The 22,556-nt window shown below is 38.4% G+C and overlaps 2 protein-coding genes across 5 annotated transcripts in view; one reads left to right on the top strand and one right to left on the bottom strand.

Annotated features, from left to right (window-relative positions):
- Positions 1-10,538, bottom strand: part of TBCK (TBC1 domain containing kinase) — a 197,263-nt gene extending 186,725 nt beyond the window's left edge. Inside the window, exons 1-2 of one of the 3 annotated variants that reach the window (XM_075543954.1) lie at positions 10,140-10,538; positions 7,900-8,119 (exon numbers count right to left, since the gene is read on the bottom strand). In XM_075543954.1, the coding sequence (XP_075400069.1) occupies positions 7,900-8,119; positions 10,140-10,148 (229 nt within the window). In that variant the 5' untranslated portion in view covers positions 10,149-10,538. The remainder of the gene's footprint in view (positions 1-7,899; positions 8,120-10,139) is intronic. The other 2 variants (XM_075543957.1, XM_075543955.1) reach the window with 2 other exon arrangements.
- A 193-nt stretch (positions 10,539-10,731) lies between these two features.
- Positions 10,732-22,556, top strand: part of AIMP1 (aminoacyl tRNA synthetase complex interacting multifunctional protein 1) — a 29,320-nt gene continuing 17,495 nt past the window's right edge. Inside the window, exons 1-4 of one of the 2 annotated variants that reach the window (XM_075543959.1) lie at positions 10,732-10,872; positions 18,733-18,866; positions 20,622-20,735; positions 22,361-22,525. In XM_075543959.1, coding sequence (XP_075400074.1) covers positions 10,871-10,872; positions 18,733-18,866; positions 20,622-20,735; positions 22,361-22,525 — 415 coding nt within the window. In that variant the 5' untranslated portion in view covers positions 10,732-10,870. Of the gene's footprint in view, positions 10,873-18,732; positions 18,867-20,621; positions 20,736-22,360; positions 22,526-22,556 lie in introns of those variants that run through there. The other variant, XM_075543958.1, reaches the window with a different exon arrangement.

Here is a 22,556-nt window from a genome sequence, read left to right as displayed (position 1 = left end):
TTCCGATGTGTTTTTTTTGGGAGGGGGTATCCCCTCATAGAAAATATTGTGTCTGCTATCATTCGTCACTTTTCTAGCCTCAGTTAAATGTGACTTCCTCGAGACATGCTTTGATGGCCCCTGAAAATAAATCTGCTCTATGCACAATATCCTCTCTTGTGCTTTGTGCTTTTCTTTTGCAGCACCTATTTCAACTCTAGAAATCTGTGTACATCCTTAAAGTAAACAATTCTCTACTAGACACTAATTACATTGCAGAAAGAATAAGGCTGGTCTTATTCAAATTTCTATCATCACTCTCTGGACAGGCACCTCAAGCATATAGGTGTCTACTATAAAAAATACTCTTGAAATGAATTAACCAAACCAAAGACATGATGTGCCCATTAGAAATGGGAAAGACAGTGAGGGTTCACACTTTAGTTTAATCAACATTTTGAGATCAGAATGGCAGCATTTATGCAAAAAGAATTCAGAAAGCTTATGAAAGAAGGAAGAATGGAAATACGAAATGCAGGGAATGAATGGTTTAGGGTTGGTACACTGTGGGGATTTTAATTAACAAGATGACACAAAATGTGTAAGAATTGTTCAATGGAAAACAAATCTTCTCTGTAAACCTTCACCCAACTCGAAATAACACATTTATTAAATAAACACAAAATACAAAGGTTTGTGATTTCTAAGGGAAAAACAAAGAAATGGGAACGGTTCTCATATGACCATGGTCATTACATAAAGCGAGATCTCTCTTCTGTAGAAAATAATACCTCAGGAGCACTGATTATGACAAACAACACAAACATCAGACTTTAACAATGTGTATGTGTCATTCCTAATTGTGAGTTGGATACACACAGGGCTCTCCATCTATGAGATATCTCCAACGTGTTTGGCACTAGTTTAAAATCTGTCAGACTTCTGGAAACACCCTCAAAATATCATAAACCTGTGCATGCCTATGCTTCAAGATTCTATGGAACTTTAAAGTATTATTTTATTTCTGAAAAGCCATGAACTTTGGCTGAATATAAAAACTTCTCTAAGAGGTAATCGAGTATTTACCAAGCCAGTGGTTGCAACATCAATCAGTTTTACACGGAAACATTAGCGCCTTCATCCTAAAACTCTGCGCCACTGTTTGAAAATAACTCCTGTCTGCTACACAAACAATAGAGTTTCATTGCATAAAATATGCTATGACCATTTGGGAAGCTTTATGTGCCAAATACATATCAACAATATAGTGGTATTAGTTATAAAAACCAAATGTGGCACTAAGATGAACTTGAGCGACGAACATACAAGAATTGTGAAATAACCTTCCTTCCAGCAAAGATGTAGAGAAACATCATTTACTAAGCACTGTGTTTAGTCTGCACTGCATGCTTTACGTTAATTCTCAGAAACTGAAGGGAGTACAAAGTTATACAGGAAAGATAATAAAGGAGTAAATAAAGTCAGAGCCAAAACTAAATATTTGAAAGTTATTTTTTTTGTAATTTAGAAAATAAAAAAGAGGTGAGCTTAAAATTTGTTATGACAGGAAGGGGTATTTTGGATATTATTGTTATCCACAGTAAAAATGGAGCCTAGTTCATCAATATATTAAAATTTAATATTTAAATAGTAAAAATGATACAAGGTAGTAGGATTAACTTTTTAAACAGCAGGTATCAGGTATTCAAGTAAACACTGATCTAGGTGTTGCTGGGCAGGTGTTTTGTAACCGCGATCAGAGCCTGTAGTCAGTTGATATTAAGCATGCCACTTATCCTAGATTATCTGGGTGCAACAATTCCAATTAAGTGAGACGATTTAAGAGCAGAATTGTGTCTTTCCTGGTGACCTGTGAAGACTAGTCTAGTGAGTTCTCTGCTGCAAGAGACCTCTTTAATGTGTTGAAGAGCAGAGATGCCACTTTGAAGTCTAAGGTGCGCCAGGCAGCCATGGAATTTTCAATCACCTCACACGCATTTGAAAGTTGGCCGATGAATAAGGAAGGCTACGGAGAATTGATGCATTTGAAGTATGATTCTGGGAAAGAATACTGAAAGTACAATGGACTTCCAAAAACAACTAATTCTGTCTTTAAAGAAATACCCAGTGTGTTCCTTAGAAGTAAGATTAGAGAGACTTCTTTTGTACTTCGAACATGTCATAAGTGGAAATCAGCCCTCAGAAAAGCGCCTCCTGCTTAGGAAAGTGGAAGAGTAGTGACAATGAGAAACAGTCAAAGAAATAAATTTACCTGGTGGCTACAACGGGCTCCACCATAACAACGATTGTGAAGAGGTCACGGAGCCGGGCAGTGTATGCTTCCCTGTGCACCTGGTCACCATCAGCTGGAACAAGCCTGACAGCATCTAACACTAGCAGCCAGCTCTCACAATTGCCTGAGCAGTCCTAGTAATTAACCTTGTACTCTATAGATATGTAGCCTGAGATTTACATACAACTGAGAAACAGGACTATAATATTGGTCCTTAAAATTTATATTCTCCTCTAAAGGAATTTCAAATCTATCCGTTAAAAAAAAATCTTGTTATTAGTTTCACCAGCAACCACAAAAAGGATTTCTGGAGAGTCAAGATTGAATGAGATCCAGTATCATTTATAATCTTCACTCTGTTTCTAAATACTTCTGAGATTTCAAGCTCAAGAGGGGAGGGGGATGAGTGAGAACCTATTAAGTAATTTTTTTTTCATTTAAAAGATGTTTTCCTCAACTTTTAGTAAAATTGAAGAAATGTTATTTCCTCAATAAAATGTTCTACTGCTTTGGGGATTGCATACGTCATACTCCCTTGTTATCAAGAACTAACAGCATCTTGAAGCAGTTTGAACGAACTATAAGGAACAGGGAAAGCCTGGCTCCTGAGCCAGCCTGACACATGAAAACATAATGTTGCTAAACCAGACCACATGCCGCCCGCACCTCCAAGTGAAAGTGGGAAGGAAGGAAAGAGCACAACAAAAACGACCGTGTGTGAGAAAGAAGCAAGATGAGAGCTGATGAAATGGGTGAAAAACTGGAACCCAAATTAAAATTCCCTCAGGGGACAATGAAGTGTAGCCAACCATACGAGGTCATGTGGTATTACATCACTGTAAAGTATGTGTTGTTCACTAAAGAGGCTGGTGAGTGGAGTCTTTGGAATTATTTCAAACTAGATTCAAGCAAAATGACTGGAACACTGTAGAATAAAAGGCCTTTACATACATATCCTAATTCTGTTATTTTCTCTTTATGCAATAGTCTTTCAGGAGACTAACAGCTGCCAATATAAATAAGCCAATCAAATTATCTAACCTTTTAAAAAATTATTGGTTTTCATTGCATGTAACCAAACTAAAAAATATTAATTTTATATAGATACATGACCTATGTTAACTCAGTAGACAACATTCCTTGGAGCTTAGTATCAGGGCAAGCAGGGAAAGTAAAATGACCAGAAATATAGAGGAAGAGCACTAACTTTGAACTGGCTTCAAAGCACAATAATTAATATGCCAATCACAACACCTAAGGGGGTAGGTTCCTAGTTCACAATAACTAAAAAGCAGGTACATATGCAAGGCTAGCAATAATGAGCCCAGAAGAGACTCTATCATGAGACAGCTTGATGATGCTTGAGTCAATTACCCCAAAGAAGACCTAGGAGAAATTGGCCAGAGGAACCCCAGATGTGTGAAGGGACGCTCCACGCCCATAAGAACACCTGGAGGACATCTCAGACCCCTATGACAAAGACATTTTCACATCAATGTCTCCACACATATCTTGACAACAGATCTTATGGACATTATCAATCTTACAACTGATCATTTCCCCACATTTGTGTAAATAACTAATACTTAATTTCTTATAATAAACTGCCTCATTATAAGAGTAATTTGAAGCATATTTCCTGCTTTGCCTTGACCAACAAATATCATAATCCATGTGAGAAACTATGACTTAGTTAATATCATTAACTTTACATCTTAATATAAATTTGCTACAATACCATACTAGGATATTAATAATGTATTAATGTATCTATTCATACACTCGGCATATTATATAATTGTCTATGACTTGTCTCAAATGTTTGGGGGTATATAAGAAAGATGAGTACTAACTAAGAAGTGTCCCTTTATTTTAAAAAAAGGAGGATTAATTCATAAATAATATTAAGATTGTGTTTCTTTAGAATATGTCTGAAATAAAGGTCAGAATATCTTCTGAAAACTGATGAATCCTTTTAGGCTACGTGTGCCATTAAAATAAAATGTAAGGAAATAAAATTTCCCTGAAAGAAGAATCTCTCCTCTGTGGTCAAAATCCACCTATTCTACAAGAAGGTTCACACAGGAACTGAGTTGACATAAACACTCTCCCACACAGAACACAATTGTCTTTGTATTCGTATACCATGTCACATACCACTGCCGATAACTATTATTCTGTTGTCATCACACTTGTACTTACCCATCTTTTTGTAACTGGCATCTAGTATTGGAGGACCATAATAGCTAGCAAAATTCCGTGTAAGTGCCATAATACCACTGGCAGGTAAGGCATACCGAGGTACACTTTAAGAAATGTCACAGCTGACAAGAATGGTTCCTAAACAGTTATTTAACTCGCCACTGTCTTTATAATTTTTGCTTCAAATTCAGGTTTCTATTAGCTAGCCTTTTTAATTTGACCCCTGTAGAGGGAGAGACCCTTAAGAATCTCACTGTGACTCTATTCATGGTTTTCCTTGAAAAGTTAGGCCCAACTTGATAGGCATTTACTACTATTTGTTGACTGGATTGATCAAAGGCAATCTTGTACAGTAAGATTGCACTAGAATAACGCATACTTCTTTACGTCTATTTATCGGTATATCTATATGTATAGAGTGTGTGCATGTATGAAAAAAAATCAAGCTTTTGTATTATCTGTAGGAGAATCACCTTTTTTATGACCCTATGTCACGTCTCTCATTATGCCTCCTAACAGCATGTGTGTATGCAGAAGCTTCAAAAAGTTCATTGAACATGAAATACAAAGATTTGGTTTTCAACATTTTCTGTATTTTTGTTTTGTTTTGGTTTGTTCATTTTAGGGTTTGTCTCAGAAGTATTATGTCATTCTGGGTCACTCTCCTGAAATTGTTACATGTTTTTCTGTTTTTCAGTATATAAAACCCAGGACTGATGAACCTATAGAGACAGCAAGTAAAATGAAGGTTTGGGGGAGGGGAGGCAGAGTGTTTTGGGGGAGTAACAGGGAGATGAATGTCAAGGAGTCCAGGAAGAAAAAGAATGTTGGGAAATTGACTGTGGTAGCAATTGTACAATTCTGCTTGACGTGATGGAGCTATGGAATAATATATATTAACTTACAATTAATAATATTTTTTTTTCAAAATGAAAGATAATAGCATTTTCCAATGAACATATCTTCCATAATCTTTTAATGACATTTCTCTACAAAATTTTTGAAGCTTCCGTGTATGGGACAGAGTCCCACATGGGAAGTAAGGGTCAAGACAATGAAGAGCTCTAATTAGCAAGAAAATAATACATTTCCACTGTCACAGATTTACAGAAGCTTTCCAAAGATTCCAGAAAAATGACAAAATATGAGTTACTTAATTGCTTTGTGCTCAATTTTCTTATCTACAAAATAAGAATAATAGTTCCTATATCTTAGTAATGGTATGAGGATTAAGCTAACAAAGCATACCAGCATTTGAATACTGCTGGGATATAACAAACACTCAATAAATATTAATTATAATAAACGAACCCTGGTGGCGTGGTGGTTACACATGGTCCAGGCTTTGGAAAGACAGCACGTTGTCTAGCAATAACTGCGTTTTAGAAAAGAACTAAACTTTCCTCCATGCGAATCCCTTATATTTACAAATACTGCACGATTCATAGGACACAGTCACACTCTTTCTAGTCGTATTAAGGGATATCTGATCTAGGCCTCAGAGCTTCGGTGGTACTGACCTCTGGCCCCAATCCAAGAACAAGTAGCTTGATAACATGCCCTGCTCAATACACACCTGCATGAAATGACAACTGAAGATAAGGGTGTTACATACAGCAAAGTGTGGTGAAGAAAGCACATGGTGCCTGGCTCTCAAAAGCTCTAGTGTCTGGGATCTTAAAGACTTACATTAAAACAAGCAGGAATCTAAGCAAGGAGTCAATGAAGCCCACACAGAAGAAACACAGACTGTGTGATCCAATGATGACAATAATAAACATCAAATATGATGAAGGGAAAAGTATCAAAGCTAAAATTTTGAACACCCAATTTATAGAAGGCTGTGGAGGGCCCAAAATCCATCTGCAGGACATCTACTCAGATTAAGGTGCTGACAGATCCCCTCTAACCACACGCAATGGTCTGGAACAGCTTTACTCTCAAATATAGGTCACTGCAATCCTGACTATGCTGGATCAAACTTGATCGTGGGTTAGTTGACCTCCCTCGAAACCCAACCTGAATTTGTTCTAGGTGCAAGGATCTCTTACTTGTTCTATACCAAAAACTTCTTCCCAGGATTTTAAAATATTGATAGTAGTCCTTTTGTCTTACTCATTGTATTTTTATCTTTATATTACTATTGTTTAACCTCACCACTTCTAAAGAAAGAAGAAAAGAAAGAAAGAACGAACGAAAGCCAGCCCGCCCTGGTGGTATAATGAATATGTGTTGGACGGCAATCTGCAAGGCCAACAGTTCAAAACCACAAGCTGTTCCATGAGAGAAAGATGGGGCCTTCTACTCTTCTTGGAAACTCAAAGGGGCAGTTCGACCATACCCTGTAAGGTTGATGTGAATCAATTGACTCAGTGTCAGGGAGTTTGGTTTGGGGGGGATAATAATATGACAAAATGTTCTTTTTACTGAAACTAAGAAAATACTATTCTCAGACTAATTCTTTTCAAAAGCAGTGATGCAGAATACTTGCAAGCATAGTTTAACATATGTTCCAACAGAACAAAATACAGCATGCTTGTTTTATTCTTGAGTGTATTTAACTCACTTTTCAAAGTGCCATCTTCATAGGAAAAATAACAGTTCAATATCTGTAATTATATAGCATACATCTTCACTGATGGTATATCTTTTATATCTCAACATTATTTTCTATTATAAATTTTAAATACATTTCACTGAAAGGCATTTTAAATAATTTTGGCTGGAATGAAACTTACAAAAATCATTGTGAAACGATTCTCAGATCTGTAAAACATTAAGCCCTCAGATGTAGTCGTTCATAGATTCAGATACACGTTCACTTAACAAACATTTATTGAGGGTCTTCTGTGTGCCAGATCCAGTATTGCTTCTGAGATTAAATGCAAAAGATCATTTCATCCTTAGCCTCAAGAACTTAAAATCCTTGATATACTAAATAGAAAATAATAGTAGCTCAGATTTGAGAAAAACTCAACAGGAAGTGTCATGGAAAGTGAGGTTTGAATGAAAGCAGAGCAGAGGTTTACTTGGGAAGGAGTAACAGGAAGGCAGAGTTTGATCCCGGGGAGAAAGTACTAAAGGATAAAAGATAGGCTATTTGATAGTCAAGAAAACAAGTGGTTGTGTAAGTGGTGAAAGCAACAGAATGAATAAGAAATACACCTCGACAGGTCAGGAGAGACTAGATCATGATGGATCTTGCTTGCAATACTTGGGTAGGAAGTCTGGATTTTACCTGGCAGATTTACAAATAAATGGTCAAGTGACAGAGTGAAAGGCAAGGCATAAGTGATTGCAAGTATAGACAGATTTCTTTTATATTTTTACTATGTTTCTAAGTTAATAATAACTAAGTTAATATTATCTAAGTAGATAATACAAGATAAGAAATACAAACAAGCAACAACAATGAAAAAACTCACCATGTTTTCCCCTAGAAATATCCACATACTGGCACAGTCTGGGGTGGGTAATGGTCTTAAGGATTTGAAAGCGTCCTAAAATTTTAATGGAATTTGGTGTGAGAGGAAGTCCATTGCTTCCACAAACATCATGTGGCAAGGCTGAGGCAAAGAAGGTGAAGGCACCCATTTCAGCATCCTTCAAGGGAAACATTTTCAGTCCCAAATCTTCTAGAACTACCTATGTGGGGAAAAAATGAAGAACTTTATAAGCAATCAACCAAACATCAAACCAGTTTTTATCACCATAAACATGATTGTTCTATCACTTAAACACGATTAATAAAATTCAGCTTGGAAGGAAATAACAATGTGAACACAGTAAAAAATAGCCAAGCTAAAAAGTTCTATGATAATATCAAAGTAGAAAAGAACACAAGCATAAATGTTAAGTTCCAAGTCAATTCTAAAGATCTTCAACGGCATAAAAAGGAAATGAAAGAGCATTGCATTTTCAATATGCGTTACATATGCAATCATCTTTAAGCCTCTCAACAATTTAGTTTATACATAGATGTTCCATGTGTAGAATTTGAGGGATCTGCCTACTTTCAGGAACTACAGAGTGAACAGCTCCCCTGAGTTGTATAATGGGAAAGCACAGAAATTAAGAAACTAGCTCTAAATCAAAGTAAAATCACACTGACTTAACACGTACTTTTAGGCATCACTATTAATCCATAACAAATAGAAATATGGACAACCTTAATAAGGTAGAAGTCAAGTTTCAGCTAAGAGAAAGTGGGGTGGATGTGATTTCAGGGGAAGCAGAACAAAAGGTTGATTCACAAGTTTCTCCTTAAATCATATAAGGAATCAAATATGTTTTCAAAATTTGAAGTGTAAAGAAGCAGAGTTTATAGCTATTATTTAGAAATATAAGAGCAACCAATATGAAAACAAAAAATTTGTGATAATAATTATTCCAGCTTTTGGGGACAAATGGAGTTTGCAGCAGGTGGTGTAAGTTATTATGTTGTTAACTGTCTTCAAGTTGATTCCAACCCAGGCGACCTTGTGTATGCTCCACAGGGTTTTCAAAGCTATGACTGGATGGAACAATGAACATTTTATTATGCAATCCTACTATGGCATATAAATCGAATTGCAATTATATGCCCCTATTATGTAGAGAGGAGACTTGGTGGCATGGTGTCTAAAGCACTCTGTTGCTAATAAGTTCGGTAGTTTGAACTCACTAGCCACTCTGAGGAAGAAAAATGAGACAGTCTGCTTTCATAAAGATTTACATACACCCTTGGATATTCTGTGGGGAAGTTTTACTCCGTCCTTACCAGGTTGCCAAGAATAGGAATCAACTTGATGTCAATGGATTTGATGGCTTATTATTTATAAAAACAAGAACCAAAAGAACCAAATGAATAAGAACAAAGCACTACATTAGCATTGACTAGTGCAGTATTCGGTTTCAACTACCTCATATCTGTGCACATACAAAGGCTTGCCTCAAAATGCACAGACACAGACATACTGACAGATGACACGCTTGGTGAATGGAAGAAAGCTTATGGGATGGGGGTGAGGGAGCAGCTGAAGTGAGAGGTTAGGTTGGGAATAAACATCAATATAGGTGGCTGGACTTGAATATGAATTCATCCAACAGCATAATAAGCTAACTAGGTTACTAACCAAAAGGCTAGAGGTTGAATTCTCCCACAATCCCCTGGGAACAAAGGTCTTGTGATCTACTTCCTCAAACCAGCATATCCCTAATGAATCTATTTCATATAATCTTCCCTCAAAAAGGTCGACTTTTGGGGGAAGAGATAAACAGGAATGAGAGGCCTTAGAAATCAACCACTGACAATCCTAAGGTAACTTCCTTCTATTTGTTCACTTCCTCCCACTGCACAGTGGAATTCGAAACTGACAAAACTTTGCAAACCAGAAACAACTAAGCAAAGCAAGACAGTGCAAGGTGATCAACTGATGAGCAATGGAAGGGTAGCATCTGCAAGGCCGGACCTCTACTTTTACAGGCTTCAAGCAGGTAGTTCAGTGTTCACTTTGAAGCAGTAGTTTGAAGAGCTTCCTTTGAATCAGTCCTTTAGTGTTCCCTTTCGGTAAGTTGTCTACAGCACTGGGAGGACCAAAGTAAACGGGAGATAAGGGAGAGGAGAGTGGTAGATGGGATGAAGAAGGCGCACAGCAGTAGTTTCACAGCCTTGCGTGGTTCTCACCTTGAGCATGACGGACAGGAAGTCCCTGGCCCTCAAGTAACTGTATTTCTCATTAGCCACACCCCCTGTGACAGAAAACTAGGATAGCCGAGTACCTGCCTCTGAATCTGGGGATGCTGGCAGGCGGACCAGAGGAATAAAGCTTCTACCCGGACCCGACCACTACTGCTGCTCTGGCGCGGCGGTTTCTGCTTGGTGCACCAGTCTCTGCACTTAGGGACCTTCGCCCAGAGTGAGCACTCCCGCTGCTGTGGGCGCGTTCAGACGGCGCCGGGCCGGAAAACGAAGTCGCCTGTGCCAGTTGGCTCAGAACCTGGCCCACGCACTGAGCCCGGCTCCGCCACTGACAGTTCCCACGCTGCTCGACCCCGCCCTGCACCAACGCTCAGCCCGGCAGTGATCGTTGACTTCACAGCTCCGCGACGAAGCCTCACGAAAGTCCCCGACTTCCGGCACCCTGTCGCCCGCCTGAACGGCAACAAAATGGAACAGCTGAAGAGAAATGACAAGGGCTGTCCTGGGTGTAGTAGTGGGCGATGGAGAGTGTGATGTGGTTGGTTTACAACTCGGTAGAGACGAATCGGGCGACAGAATTTGGAGTTTAATGTGTGCGTCGCTCAGGCACTTGAGGAGGACAGCCCTTTGGGTCTTTCCTCCTTGCCTTCCTGTGGGAAGAGGCTGTAGCAGCGAGGAGAGACCGAGGCCATCTGGAGTCTGTGGTCCATCGCTTCATGTGAGTGCCGTCCCTAGAAAGGAGAGAGGAGGTGGATTGTGACCATAAGCGACTGTGTCCCATTAGTCACCCCTGGGGGGAGAGAACAAGCTGTACCCGGGCTAATGGGAAATCTGCTCTCCGCAGCACAATCGGAGTGAGGAAGGAGGGCATCCCTTGGAACTTTCTGGGGCAGCCGAGTTTGAAAGTTAGATGCGGTGTCCGAGGGAAAGGGTGCTACGGGGAAAGATTGTTTACAAGCCTGTTTTCTTTCCTGTGAACATCTCATTTCAGAACTTGAGGTGGGACCGAGAGTTCATTTAATGACATTTTTACTGAACGCCCAGTATGACGCAATGGGTATGCATTTCTCTGCTAACCTAAAGGTGGGAGGATCAAACCGATCGGTCTCCCAGGAAAGGCCCTGTGTGACGATTGAATTCTGGTTTGCATTCATTGTAAAACTTTAAATAATGATGGAGCAGTAAGTACTTCCCAGGAGCAACGTGTGCTGTGGTTTAAATAGTAAAAGATTTGTCTAAATGGCGAATAGTGTTGTTACCAACAATCTGAGTCTCGCAGAACATAGCTTCACGTTTAAAGTTTGTTTTTTTTTCTTAACCCCCCCCCGTATTCTTTTTCTTTTTAAAAAATTTTATTGGGGGCTCATACAACTCATTACAATCCATACGTATATACATTGTGTCAAGCATATTTGTACATTTGTTGCCATCATTCTCAAAACATTTGCTTTCTACTTGAGCCCTTGGTATCCGCTCCTCATTTTCCCCCTCATGAACCCTTGATAATTTACAAACTATTATTTTTATTTTGTCATATCTTACACTGCCCGATGTCACCCTTCACCCACATTTTTGTTGTCCATCCCCCAGGGAGGAGGTTATATGTAGATTCTTGTAATTGGTTCCCCCTTTCCACCCCACTCTCCTTCCACCCTCCAGGTATCGCCACTCTCACCACTGGTCATGAAGGGGACATCTGTCCTGGATTTCCTGTTTCCAGTTCCTATCTGTACCAGTGTACATCCTCTGGTCTAGCCAGATTTGTAAGGTAGAATTGGGATCATGATAGTGGGGGACTGACGGAGGAAGCATTTAAGAATTAGAGGAAAGTTGAATGTTTCATTGTCACTACATTGCACCCTGACTGGCTAGTCTCCTCCCCACAACCCTTCGGTAAGGGGCTGTCTGGTGGGTTACCAATGGGCTTTGAGTCTCCACTCTGCACTCACCTTCGTTTACAATGATATGGTTTTTTGTTCCTTGATGTTTGATACCTGGTCCCTTCGACAGCTTGTGGTCATATAGGCTGGTGTGTTTCTTCCATGTGGGCTTTGTTGCTTCTGAACTAGTTGGCCACTTGTTTATCTTCGAACCTTTAAGACCCCAGACACTATATCTTTTGATAGCCGGGCACCATCAGATTTCTTCACCATTTTTGCTAATGCACCCTTTTGTCTTCAGCGATCGTATAGGGAAGTTTTTCTTTTAAGTTACTGTCAATTTCTCATAGTCTAAATTCAAGGAGTACAAATACTATGTTTATTTTTGTTCTTTACCCTGCATGGTAAATGGTACAAAATCAAGAACTGTTGATAAAATTACCTTGAGGTATATTAGAGCTTCAATTCTGACCACTGCGGTTTGCAGAAGGCTGTGGATGGCAGTGATCCCTTTCCATTTGCAGAGACACTGCATAGATGATGCCTCCACCGAACTCTTTCACATCAGTCACCAAGGATGTGGATAATCTTGCCCTCCTCCACTGAACTCTTCCAAATCCATGACCAAATATGTAGATAATCTTGCCCTTAGGCTGAGTGCCTGAGGAGGCAAACTACCTCCACCTTTCTCCACCAAACAACATAAGGAGGGGCAGTCTCTTAGAGGCTTTCCTGAGTGTGTACTTGGTGGAGGTCACCTTAATGGGGACCATACAGGAATCACATAGTCATGAGTCATGTCCCACCAGTCTCACCCTGACTGCCTTGGACAGAGGGCCCTGGACCAATCTTGTTAGCCCGTCTAACAATGTATGTGTTATATACAAACATGGTCCCATTCCTGATTCTGTAGTCCCACCTGCAACTGTAATGTATTGATCTGCCACCCATCATGCCTTTGTGACAGTTCTTTTGCTCCCTCCATGCCCTTATTAAAGCTTTGTATCCCAACAAACCCTTGGATGACATTTTGACCTCGTGCTGAGGGCCTCCCTCATCTGGATGGTGTATGGTGTGTCTGTCTTTGTGTTGTCTTTGCCCCTTTAAGACTTAATAAATGTGCTCCTGACATTATATTTGAGATTGGGGTCTCGTATCTAAAACATCAGAACCGGAAAAAATAAGATATTGCACACAATTGAGCATATTGGTTATTTGATTTTTCAGTCTTTTGGAATATATGTAAAAAAGATTTAATTAAGAATTATACATTTTAAAGGTATTCCAGTTGTCTCTAAAAAAAAAAGGTATGGATTTTAAAGCCACTAGGTGAAGTAGTCTGATGATTGGTAGTTCACAATTATTGTAATCAGTGTCCTTTAGGTTAAAGAAATGTACTTTTGCGTCAGGTAGAGGCAGATTTTATTAACCAGTAGTATTTCACACAGGACAAGTTGTTTGATAGGCAGCCTCAATAGCTTTCTCTCTTAAATGTGGTTAATAATATAACACCAGGACTCAGAGTTTTGAGGATTAAAGGAGATTGTATTTTTTTAGCAGCTCTTGAGTTAGGTCCAAATCCTAGAGACCTATGTGCAACAGAATAAAATATTGCCCAGTTATGTTCTGCTCTCATAGCTCTTGCTATGCGTAAGCCCACTGCTGCAGCCACTGTGTTAATAGGAATCAACACACAGCAAACAGCATGGTATGTAGCATGTAGTAAAAGTGCTCAAAACTGTATGCTATTGTAATTAGTAAGATCTTCTGGTCCATTGTTTAAGATGTACTTCGAGAATAAGAAAACGAAAACAAATGATGGCAGAAAGGAAATCAAGAGTGAATAACAGGAGTAAAGCTCACTGTCCCTGATTTGGTTTTGACTCAGAGTGACCAATCGGACAGAGTAGAATGACTCCTTAGGGTTTCAGACTAAATCTTTATGGGAGCCGAGATCCTCCTTTTTCTCTGTGGTACCTGCTGATGGGTTTTAGCTGCTTACTCTGTGGTTAGCTGCCCCGTACTTATCCCACACTGTGACACGCCATCTGTAGGAGGGTAAGGGCAATTAAAACCTGAAATAATTTAAAGTGATTTTATTGGAATGCTTGCTAATAGTACTTCATTTAGGAAATTAGACTTCAAAAAGTATGATATGATATTACTAGATTGTTCTTAACTTTTTAGATTAGCTAAATAGTTTCTTGTGGTAGCTTGACGAAGGAGAACCGTTTTAATTAATAGCTCCAGAACTTGCATGTCAAAACTTTTATTTTTTAATTCCTGCTTAGAACTCATATTTTGAAAGGCTATAATAGTTCCACAAGTAATAGTTAATGAATTCCTGCTTGATTTTTTAATACGTATGTTATTACCCAAAATCAGACTATTGCCATAAAGTCAATTCTGATTTATTAGAATTTCTAATTACTGTGGATGCTTGAAACTAAATATTTTCATATTCATTATCTTTCCTCTCTGAATCTATACCATCTTCCCCTAATCTCAGTTCTATGTACCTCAATTTTCAGACATCTCAATGCTTCTAAACTAACCCTTGAGAATTCACTTTATTTTGCCTTCTTTTCCCTGACTCACCCTTGTTTCCACTTTATAGCCAGTCATCTTTGTTAATTGAAAACCTAGTCCCATAACTTTCTGCTTAAAATCATAATGGTTTCCTTGAATTTGACCCTGTCTTCTTTCCACTTTCTTCTTTACCCATTTTGATCTACATATAGAACATGTCCTGCCTGTTCTTTCTCATGTCTTAGCTTCTAAGATATTGTCGTTTACACTCAGAAGGCTTCCCTGTTCTTTGGCTTCCTTTTCCCCACATCTCTCCACCCACATCTCTCCACCCCCCCCCCCCCCCCGCCAGATTTGAACGTTACTGCTCTGACGTGCTCCTATAGCTCTCCAGTTCCCAGAATTTCATTCCCACCTTATTTCTACTCCAGATTGTAAACAGCTTTCAAATGGACACTTTCTTAATTATGGTTGTGCAGTGCCTACCACATTGTCTGAAATATATGTAATGCCACATGCTCAACAAAATTTTGTTGAATTAAAACATTATATTTCTATAATGACAGTTAAGGGAAAAAAGGACCAAATTAAATTCTTGTAAAATGGTGGTTATTTTTCTTTTGAAATATGTCAAACAGCTAAAAATGAATCCTCTGTCTCCATACCCATTTCTTGGCCACTTGTATACAGGAGGGTTTCAGAAAGTTCATGGGAAATAATGTTATATGAGTTTTTTAAGCCCTCTGCCTTATGCCTTACTTAGCCTGTATATGTGCATGTGTACCTACTTGAGCTTAAAATATTTATTGTACTTAGTTTTAATACTTGAGTGTCATACAAATAATGCAGTAAAAAATGAGTATATGACTTGATTAGTTTTCATTAGAACTGACAGTACAAGGAAGCTTTAAGGAGTCTGTGGGAAATTAAGATAATAGAATTTTTCCATGAACTTTTGGATACCCCGTAAACTTAAACATATTTTAAACTGATTCATTTAAAAATAGCAAATAAATTTGATTAGATACTGAGTGATGTCTTAATGTCAGGCCTGTGGCTGACTGGAACTAACCATCAATTACTTGTATGTCAGTTCAGGTTGAAGGTGCGAACAAAAAAAAAGCAAGTCTACACGAGCCAAAATATGACCTTGAGTCTCACTCCAGTGAGTTTCAAGAACAGATTTACTACATTGAAGACTAATAATAGAAGCCCTTATGAGCTGAGGGGTATGGTGGAACAGTTGAGAGGATAAGGGGGAATTAGTATCAAGGAATTCAAAAAGAAAGAAAAATTTTGGAAATGATTTTTGGTAGCAGTTGTGTAATAGTGCTTGATACGATTTGACTATAGAATGCTGTGATGTCTGGATTAACTTTTAATAAACTTTCATGTGGAGTGGGGGTGGGAGGAAACGAATAGAGTCACTGTACCGTAAAGAACTAGTCAACATTTCAGAAGATTGCATTGAGCAAGAACCAAGTTCTTCCTTCAAGTGCTGAAGGAAGAAGTTCAAGGTACGCTGAATATATTGGCCCAAACAAGACTCCAGGAATGGGTGGAACACCCACGGAAGTGTTTCAGAAGGCTGAAGAAGCACTGGAAGCACTCACTCGTCTTTGCCAGGAAGTTTGGAAGACAGCCAACTGACCGGGAGAGGCCCATATTTGTACTCATTCCAAAGGAACCCAGCAGATGCTCAAACTCTGAAAATCACAAATCAGTAAAATTTTGCAGAAAATCATCCAAGAAGAGTTGCAGCAGTACATTGACAGGGAGCTGCCAGAGGCTTAGGCCAAATTCAGAAGATGTGGATCAAGGGATGTCTTTGCTGATGTCAGAAAGATCTTGGCTGAAAGCAGAGAATATCTGCAAAATGTTCCCTTGTGCTTTATTGGCAATGTGAAGGTTCTGGAGTATGTAGATCATAATATCCTAAGGTTAGCTTGGGGAAGAACGGGACTTCCAAAACCCTTCATTGTGCTCATGTGGAACTTGTACCTGGATCAAGAGGCATTTGTGTGAACAGGACAAGGACATACTACATAGGTTAAAATCAGCAAGAGTATGTAGCATGACTGTATCCCCTCATCACAAGTACTCAATCTCTATGTGAAGGAAATCAGAGAAGCTGGATCATATGAAGAACTTGGGATTAGGTCTGGAAGAAGGCTTAACACCCTGCAATATGCAGACGACACAACCTTGTTTCTTTAAAATGAGGTCTTACAGCACTTTATGATGAAGTTCTCAATGGCAGCCAGCAGTATGGGATACAGCTCAGTATAAAAAAGACCAAAATCCTCACAACTAGACCAATAGGTAACCGCATACTAAATGGAGAAGAGGTTGAAGTTGTCAGGGATTCTGTCTTAGTTAGATTCACAATCAGTGTTCGTTGACACAACAGTCAAGAGCCAAAGACGTGTTGCATTGGGTGAATCTTGAACAAGGCCTTTGAGAAGCAAGGCTGTTACTCTGAGGACTAAGATGTGCCTGACCCAAGCCAGAGTATTTTCAGTTGCCTCATAACATGTGAAAATTGGACATTGAATAAGAAAGACTGAAGCACAATATGTGTGCTTGAATTTTGGTCCCGGTGATGAGTAATGAGAGTACTATCGACTGGACTACCAAAAGCACAAATGAGTCTGTCTTGGAAGAAATATGGCCAGCGTGCTCATTAGAGGCAAAGATGGTGAGACTTTGTCTTGCATACTCTGAACATGTCCAGAGAGACCAGTCGCTGGTGCTTGGTAAAATAGAGGGGCAATGAAAAAGAAGGCTCTCATGATGGACTGACTCAGTGGCGTTAACAGTGGGCCCTAGCACAGGGACTATTGTGAGGATGGCACAGCCAAGGTACTTACAGTCGCTGTGAGTCAAACTGACTCTAGGGCACCTAACCACAACTACATGTTTTTGTCTGTGGGTAAGAAGTTTGTGGGAAAATGAATTTAAAAGAAACATGGCATTTTCCCACTAACTACTTAAACCCTCCTTTTTCTTTTGACTTATTCCTAGTAAGCCATTTTCACTCATGAAAACCCTAAATAGGCTTCCCGAGGATTTGTCAGTATTCATAACAGAAAACCTCATTTTGTACAGCAGCTGCTGGCTTTGAACCACCAACTTTTCCTTTTCCTTTTGCTTCTCTGAAGATTTATAGCTTTGGGATTCCCGTGGAGCCGTTCTCCTCTTACATGGCTGCTATGCATCAGAATTGACGTAACGTCAGTGTGTGTGATTTTCAATTTCCTTCACCTAATTCATGTATCCCCTTGTAACTTGGACCTGAGAAAACTATGGTTATCCAATATATAAAACTTCATATAATGAACCATTTTAATAGTTCTTTTCTTTGTAGCATCTGTGTCATAATTATATTTTAATGTAATTATTTTATTCCCTATTGTTCCTGTGTCAGGAGTATATAATATTCTAGAGCTTGTGTGTGTGTGTGTGTGTGTGTGTGTGTGTGTGTGTGTGTGTGTGTGGAAATTTTCCAACAAACTGGTTAACTAGCATCATATCTGTGTGGGAAACTAACAGTGAGGGAAATATGAGGAGGACTATATTCCCTAACTTATAAAAGGGAATCTGGAAAGCTAGTATTCCACGGTAGGAAAGCCTCCACTTTGGTAAGTTAGAGGTAAAGTCCAAGTACTTTATCCTGCTTTAAATATTCCCACAGATTCTCCCCTAATAGCTATGCTGCGTTAAAGTGATCAGCAGTTGATTACATCTCCCTCTATAGAAGCAATCAATTATCCTCATCAGAAGGGAGCCCTACTTAGATTAGGGCAGACAGCAGGGCCTGGTTGTCTTAGATGGCTGACAACCTTCAGGTAGACAACCTTTAAGCAGTTGACCTCCAAGTGTGTAGTCACTGACCATGTGCTTGCAAACAGCACCTTAGGTTTGGCATACATTAAGGGGGGGGAGGCTGGGAAATAACTTCTGTTTCCCATATTTCTGCATTTAAAACAGTGCAGAACTGTATCTCTGCTTTCAAGCAGGTGTAGAAAGTAATCCACTTAACCTTTGAGACTTTGGCCTTTGTCTTACGTACTGATATGATAGAAAATATTTATTATTAGACTGCTATTTTCACAGTGATAAATGTATTCTTTCTACCATGTAACTTATCACCTTTGTTTTAATTTTAGGATTTTCTGCCGATTCTTGGCAAAGATGGCAACCAATAATGCTGTTCTTCAGAGACTGGAACAGAAGGGAGCCGAGGCAGATCAAATTATTGAATATCTGAAGCAGCAAGTTGCTCTTCTTAAGGAGAAAGCAAGTAAGAAAATGTAACATTTTCTAAGGAGATACTTTCATTAAACTTAAGTACTAAGAGAACAAAAGCAAATCTGTTTATCATTAAGGTTATTCTTAAATTGTCTTGTTGGTACGTTTTTTATTCCTTTAATATTTTAAGTATAATACGAATATAGGACTTCTTTAAAGATCTGTGTACAGGTTCTGCATGAGCACAATTCAGTATTCTGGAATTCCTAATCTTTATAATGTTAGCAATTATTTGTTGTGATACACATTCCTTAGTGGCCCCTGCATGATCAATAAAACACAGGTAAATATTGTTTGAGTTGTTTCTGACGTCAGCCAAAGCCTCTCAAATCAGCAATATTTCCTCTTCCACGTTCTCTTTGGAAATTCAGTTTCAATTTCTGATACCTCTCTGCCAGTTTACTGCTCTAAACCTTCCATTATTTTCAGTTTTATTTGGGTATGATATTGGTGTGATTTTCAGCTTTCTGTGAGATACGTTTCTTTATAATGGGAATGAATATGAATCTTTTCCAGTTAGCTGGCCTGGTATCTTCCAAATTTCTTGACATACTTATATACTGTTTGTCGAAATATTTCACTAGGTGTTCTTCGTTGTCCCATCCTCCCTCCTTCCCCACCTACCCCCAGTGCAGCTCAGACTCTTGATCATATACTACTCCTTGAAATGGTTGAATATTGGTCATTTATTTTGGTACAGTGACTCTGTATTCCTTCCATTTTCTTCTTTTATATTTTTCCATATTTTATTCTTAGAACCCCTCAATATTATACCTCAAGCTTTGTCTCTCCCCCCCCTTAAGTTCTTTCAGCTTTGAGAAATAATAAGGAAGGTTTTTTCCATTTGATTTTCTGACTTGAGGTCTTTGTACCTTTCATTGTCATATTTGTGTGCTCAAGTTATTCTGTAAACTCTTTTGTTCAGCCTTTTTACTTTCATCATTTCTTCATTTTAGTTCTGATAATTTTTGTTCAAGAGTTTCCGAGCTTTTTCTGAGCTCCATTTTGTCTGTCCTTGTTTCAACGGCCTTTTACTTCATGTATGTCGTCTTTGATGTCATCCCTCAACTTGCCTAATCAATGAATGAAGCCTGTTCTAAATTCATATGGGATGTACTAAAATCCCACCTGCAGAGCACTACCTACTCCAATGCATCAATGCTCTTTTGTTATATTTTTGTCAATTCTACTGTTCACCTTTGCCACACATATCCTGGGCAAATCTTTGAGTTATTTTACTCATTAAATCTGACTACATCAACACATGAGACATTATAAATAATTGATTATTCTATGTCTTTTAAAAGGAAATAACTAAGGAAGATGAAAATAATTCTCCATTACTGTTATTAATAAGTCAAAAAATTAGGTTTTTTAGGAGATTGGATGAATTAATATGTAATGATTATTTTATTGTTTCATTATTTATTTTACTTTGAGCTAAGTATTTAACAATGTATAACCGTCCTTGATGGTAATGATGAAAAAGCTACAATGATGAAAAGGTGCCAGTCTGATATTGACAAGCATCTTTTCAGAAGTTAGAAAAATTATTTCTGTAACAAAACTCACCTACTAAAACCAATTTCTTTTCTGTCTTTATTAGTCATTAAGTTGTCTTAATCAAAACTAAATTGTCATAAAAGAACTTGCCCAGCATTTGTTACTAGCTATATTCTTTTCAATTTTTATTCTTAAGAAACATTTTAAAAAACATATAAATCTTAACTGGAATTGTTGATCTCAGTTTTGCAGAGAACTCTGAGAGAGGAGAAGAAACTTCGAGTTGAAAATGAAAAATTGAAGGAAGAAATTGAAGTATTGAAACAAGAGCTAATTCAGGCTGAAATTCTAAATGGAGGTGATTAAATATAGAAATTATGAATTGTTATGATTTTTAACAATTATTATGTCATTTGTTGAAAGTTTATCAAGTTCGGTATTGTACTTGGTTTCTTGTTCTTTCTACCCAGTAATCATAGTTCTGTTCCTTGACAAAAGAGATCCACGAAAGGCCAGTGATGTTGCCTGAACTCACACAGTAGGAGTGCTCTAGTTCCAGCCCCAGTGCTGTTAAGAGTTGTATTGTACATGAGCTTGATTATTAGTGTGCCTACTGAAAGATTAGTAGATAGTTAATTAACATTTATTAATATCTGCTGTGTTTTGGAAACTGGTAATTACTTTAGATGCATTATTTACTTTATCTTCTATAATGGATTTATATTAACATCTTGTTTTATATAAGAGGAAACTGAGTCTTATAGATGTAAAGAATGTAGCCCAGACCAGGCTTATTTTAAGTTGCCCGAGACAGCAGATAATCATCATTTTAGCTGATTTGTTGATGATAGCTCTGTTAGGATTTTTAAGTAGTACATAGTAAAATACTTGATTATGATGTAGAAAATCCCTTCTAGTTCAATGTCTTAGTTATCCAGTGCTGCTATAACAGAAATACCCTAAGTAATTGCTTTAACAAACAGAAAACTATTCTCTCACACTTTAAAGGGCTGGGCGTTCAAATTCACAGTACGAGACGTAGGGGAAGGCTCTTTAGACTGTCTGTTGACACGGGAGGAAGGTCTTTGTCAGTGTTCATTAGCGATCCATCTGTCTTGGAATCAGAGTTTTCCAAGACGTAGGTTTTTAACATTGAGACGTTAGGTCCAACGATTGTGCTCTGTCTGCTCCTGGCTGTAGTTTCCTCCATTGCCCACTTCTCTTGTAAGGCTCAGTGGCATCTAAGAACAGTTCATAAAGATTATATTCTCCATTCTAATCTGTTGTCTAGTTCTACACCTGAGTTTGGCTGATGTCATGTGAGTAGGCATTTAAGAAAGTAGAGGAAAAGCAACAAGACTCAAGGAATCTATTAGCTAGCAGTGAGTGAGTGAAATTATTGAATTAGAAACCAATTCGCTATGTAAACTTTAACCTAAATGAACAAATGCTTTGGGTTTGTTTTTTACTTTTTAAAAGGGTCTTCCCTGTTGATAATTCAATATAAAAGAAAGCCTGAGTAAAAAACGTGCCATCCTTGAACTGTGAGAGGAGTCTCTGGATAGAAACTGCCCAGGCAAAACACTTAAAATCTCCCTACTCATTGTTTGATTGGCCAAGGGTTTAACCTCTATAGCTTAGGTTGATCATCTCAAAAAGGGGCAGTGACTACAATCTACTCCTGAGAGGAAGAGTTGTAGATGACGTCATTATAAAGCACCATTGCTATCCAGACATTGCAGTTTAAATCAGCTTGACATTGAGATCGCAGGTTGGTGATCAAATGGGAGTTGTGCATTTTCCGTGACCCCAGTAATGGTGAAAATAGGTATGATATCTCGCAGCCTTTCTATGATCTCTGACAGTAGAGATTTACTAATTATATACAGTGAGTTCTATTAAACTGAGTTCTTGTGTCTGCTTTACTTTTCTGTATATTTCATTTTTTTGTTGATGTGATATAAATGACACTTTCTCTTTCAGTGAAACAAGTCCCATTTCCCTCTGATACTCAACTACAAGCTAATGCTACACTTTCTACAAAAGTAATGCAGCCCACAGCGACAGCAACCATGCCTCCTGGTGCCAAAGAACAGAGAAACAGAGGAGGAGAAGAAAAGAAGGTGAAAGAGAAAATGGAGAAGAAAGGTATTTTAACCATTAAACATATTTGACACAT

The sequence above is a fragment of the Tenrec ecaudatus genome, chromosome 3, assembly GCF_050624435.1.
Source record: "Tenrec ecaudatus isolate mTenEca1 chromosome 3, mTenEca1.hap1, whole genome shotgun sequence".
In the NCBI taxonomy this organism is placed as follows: Eukaryota; Metazoa; Chordata; class Mammalia; order Afrosoricida; family Tenrecidae; genus Tenrec; species Tenrec ecaudatus.
This window is presented reverse-complemented; position numbering and strand designations above follow the sequence as displayed.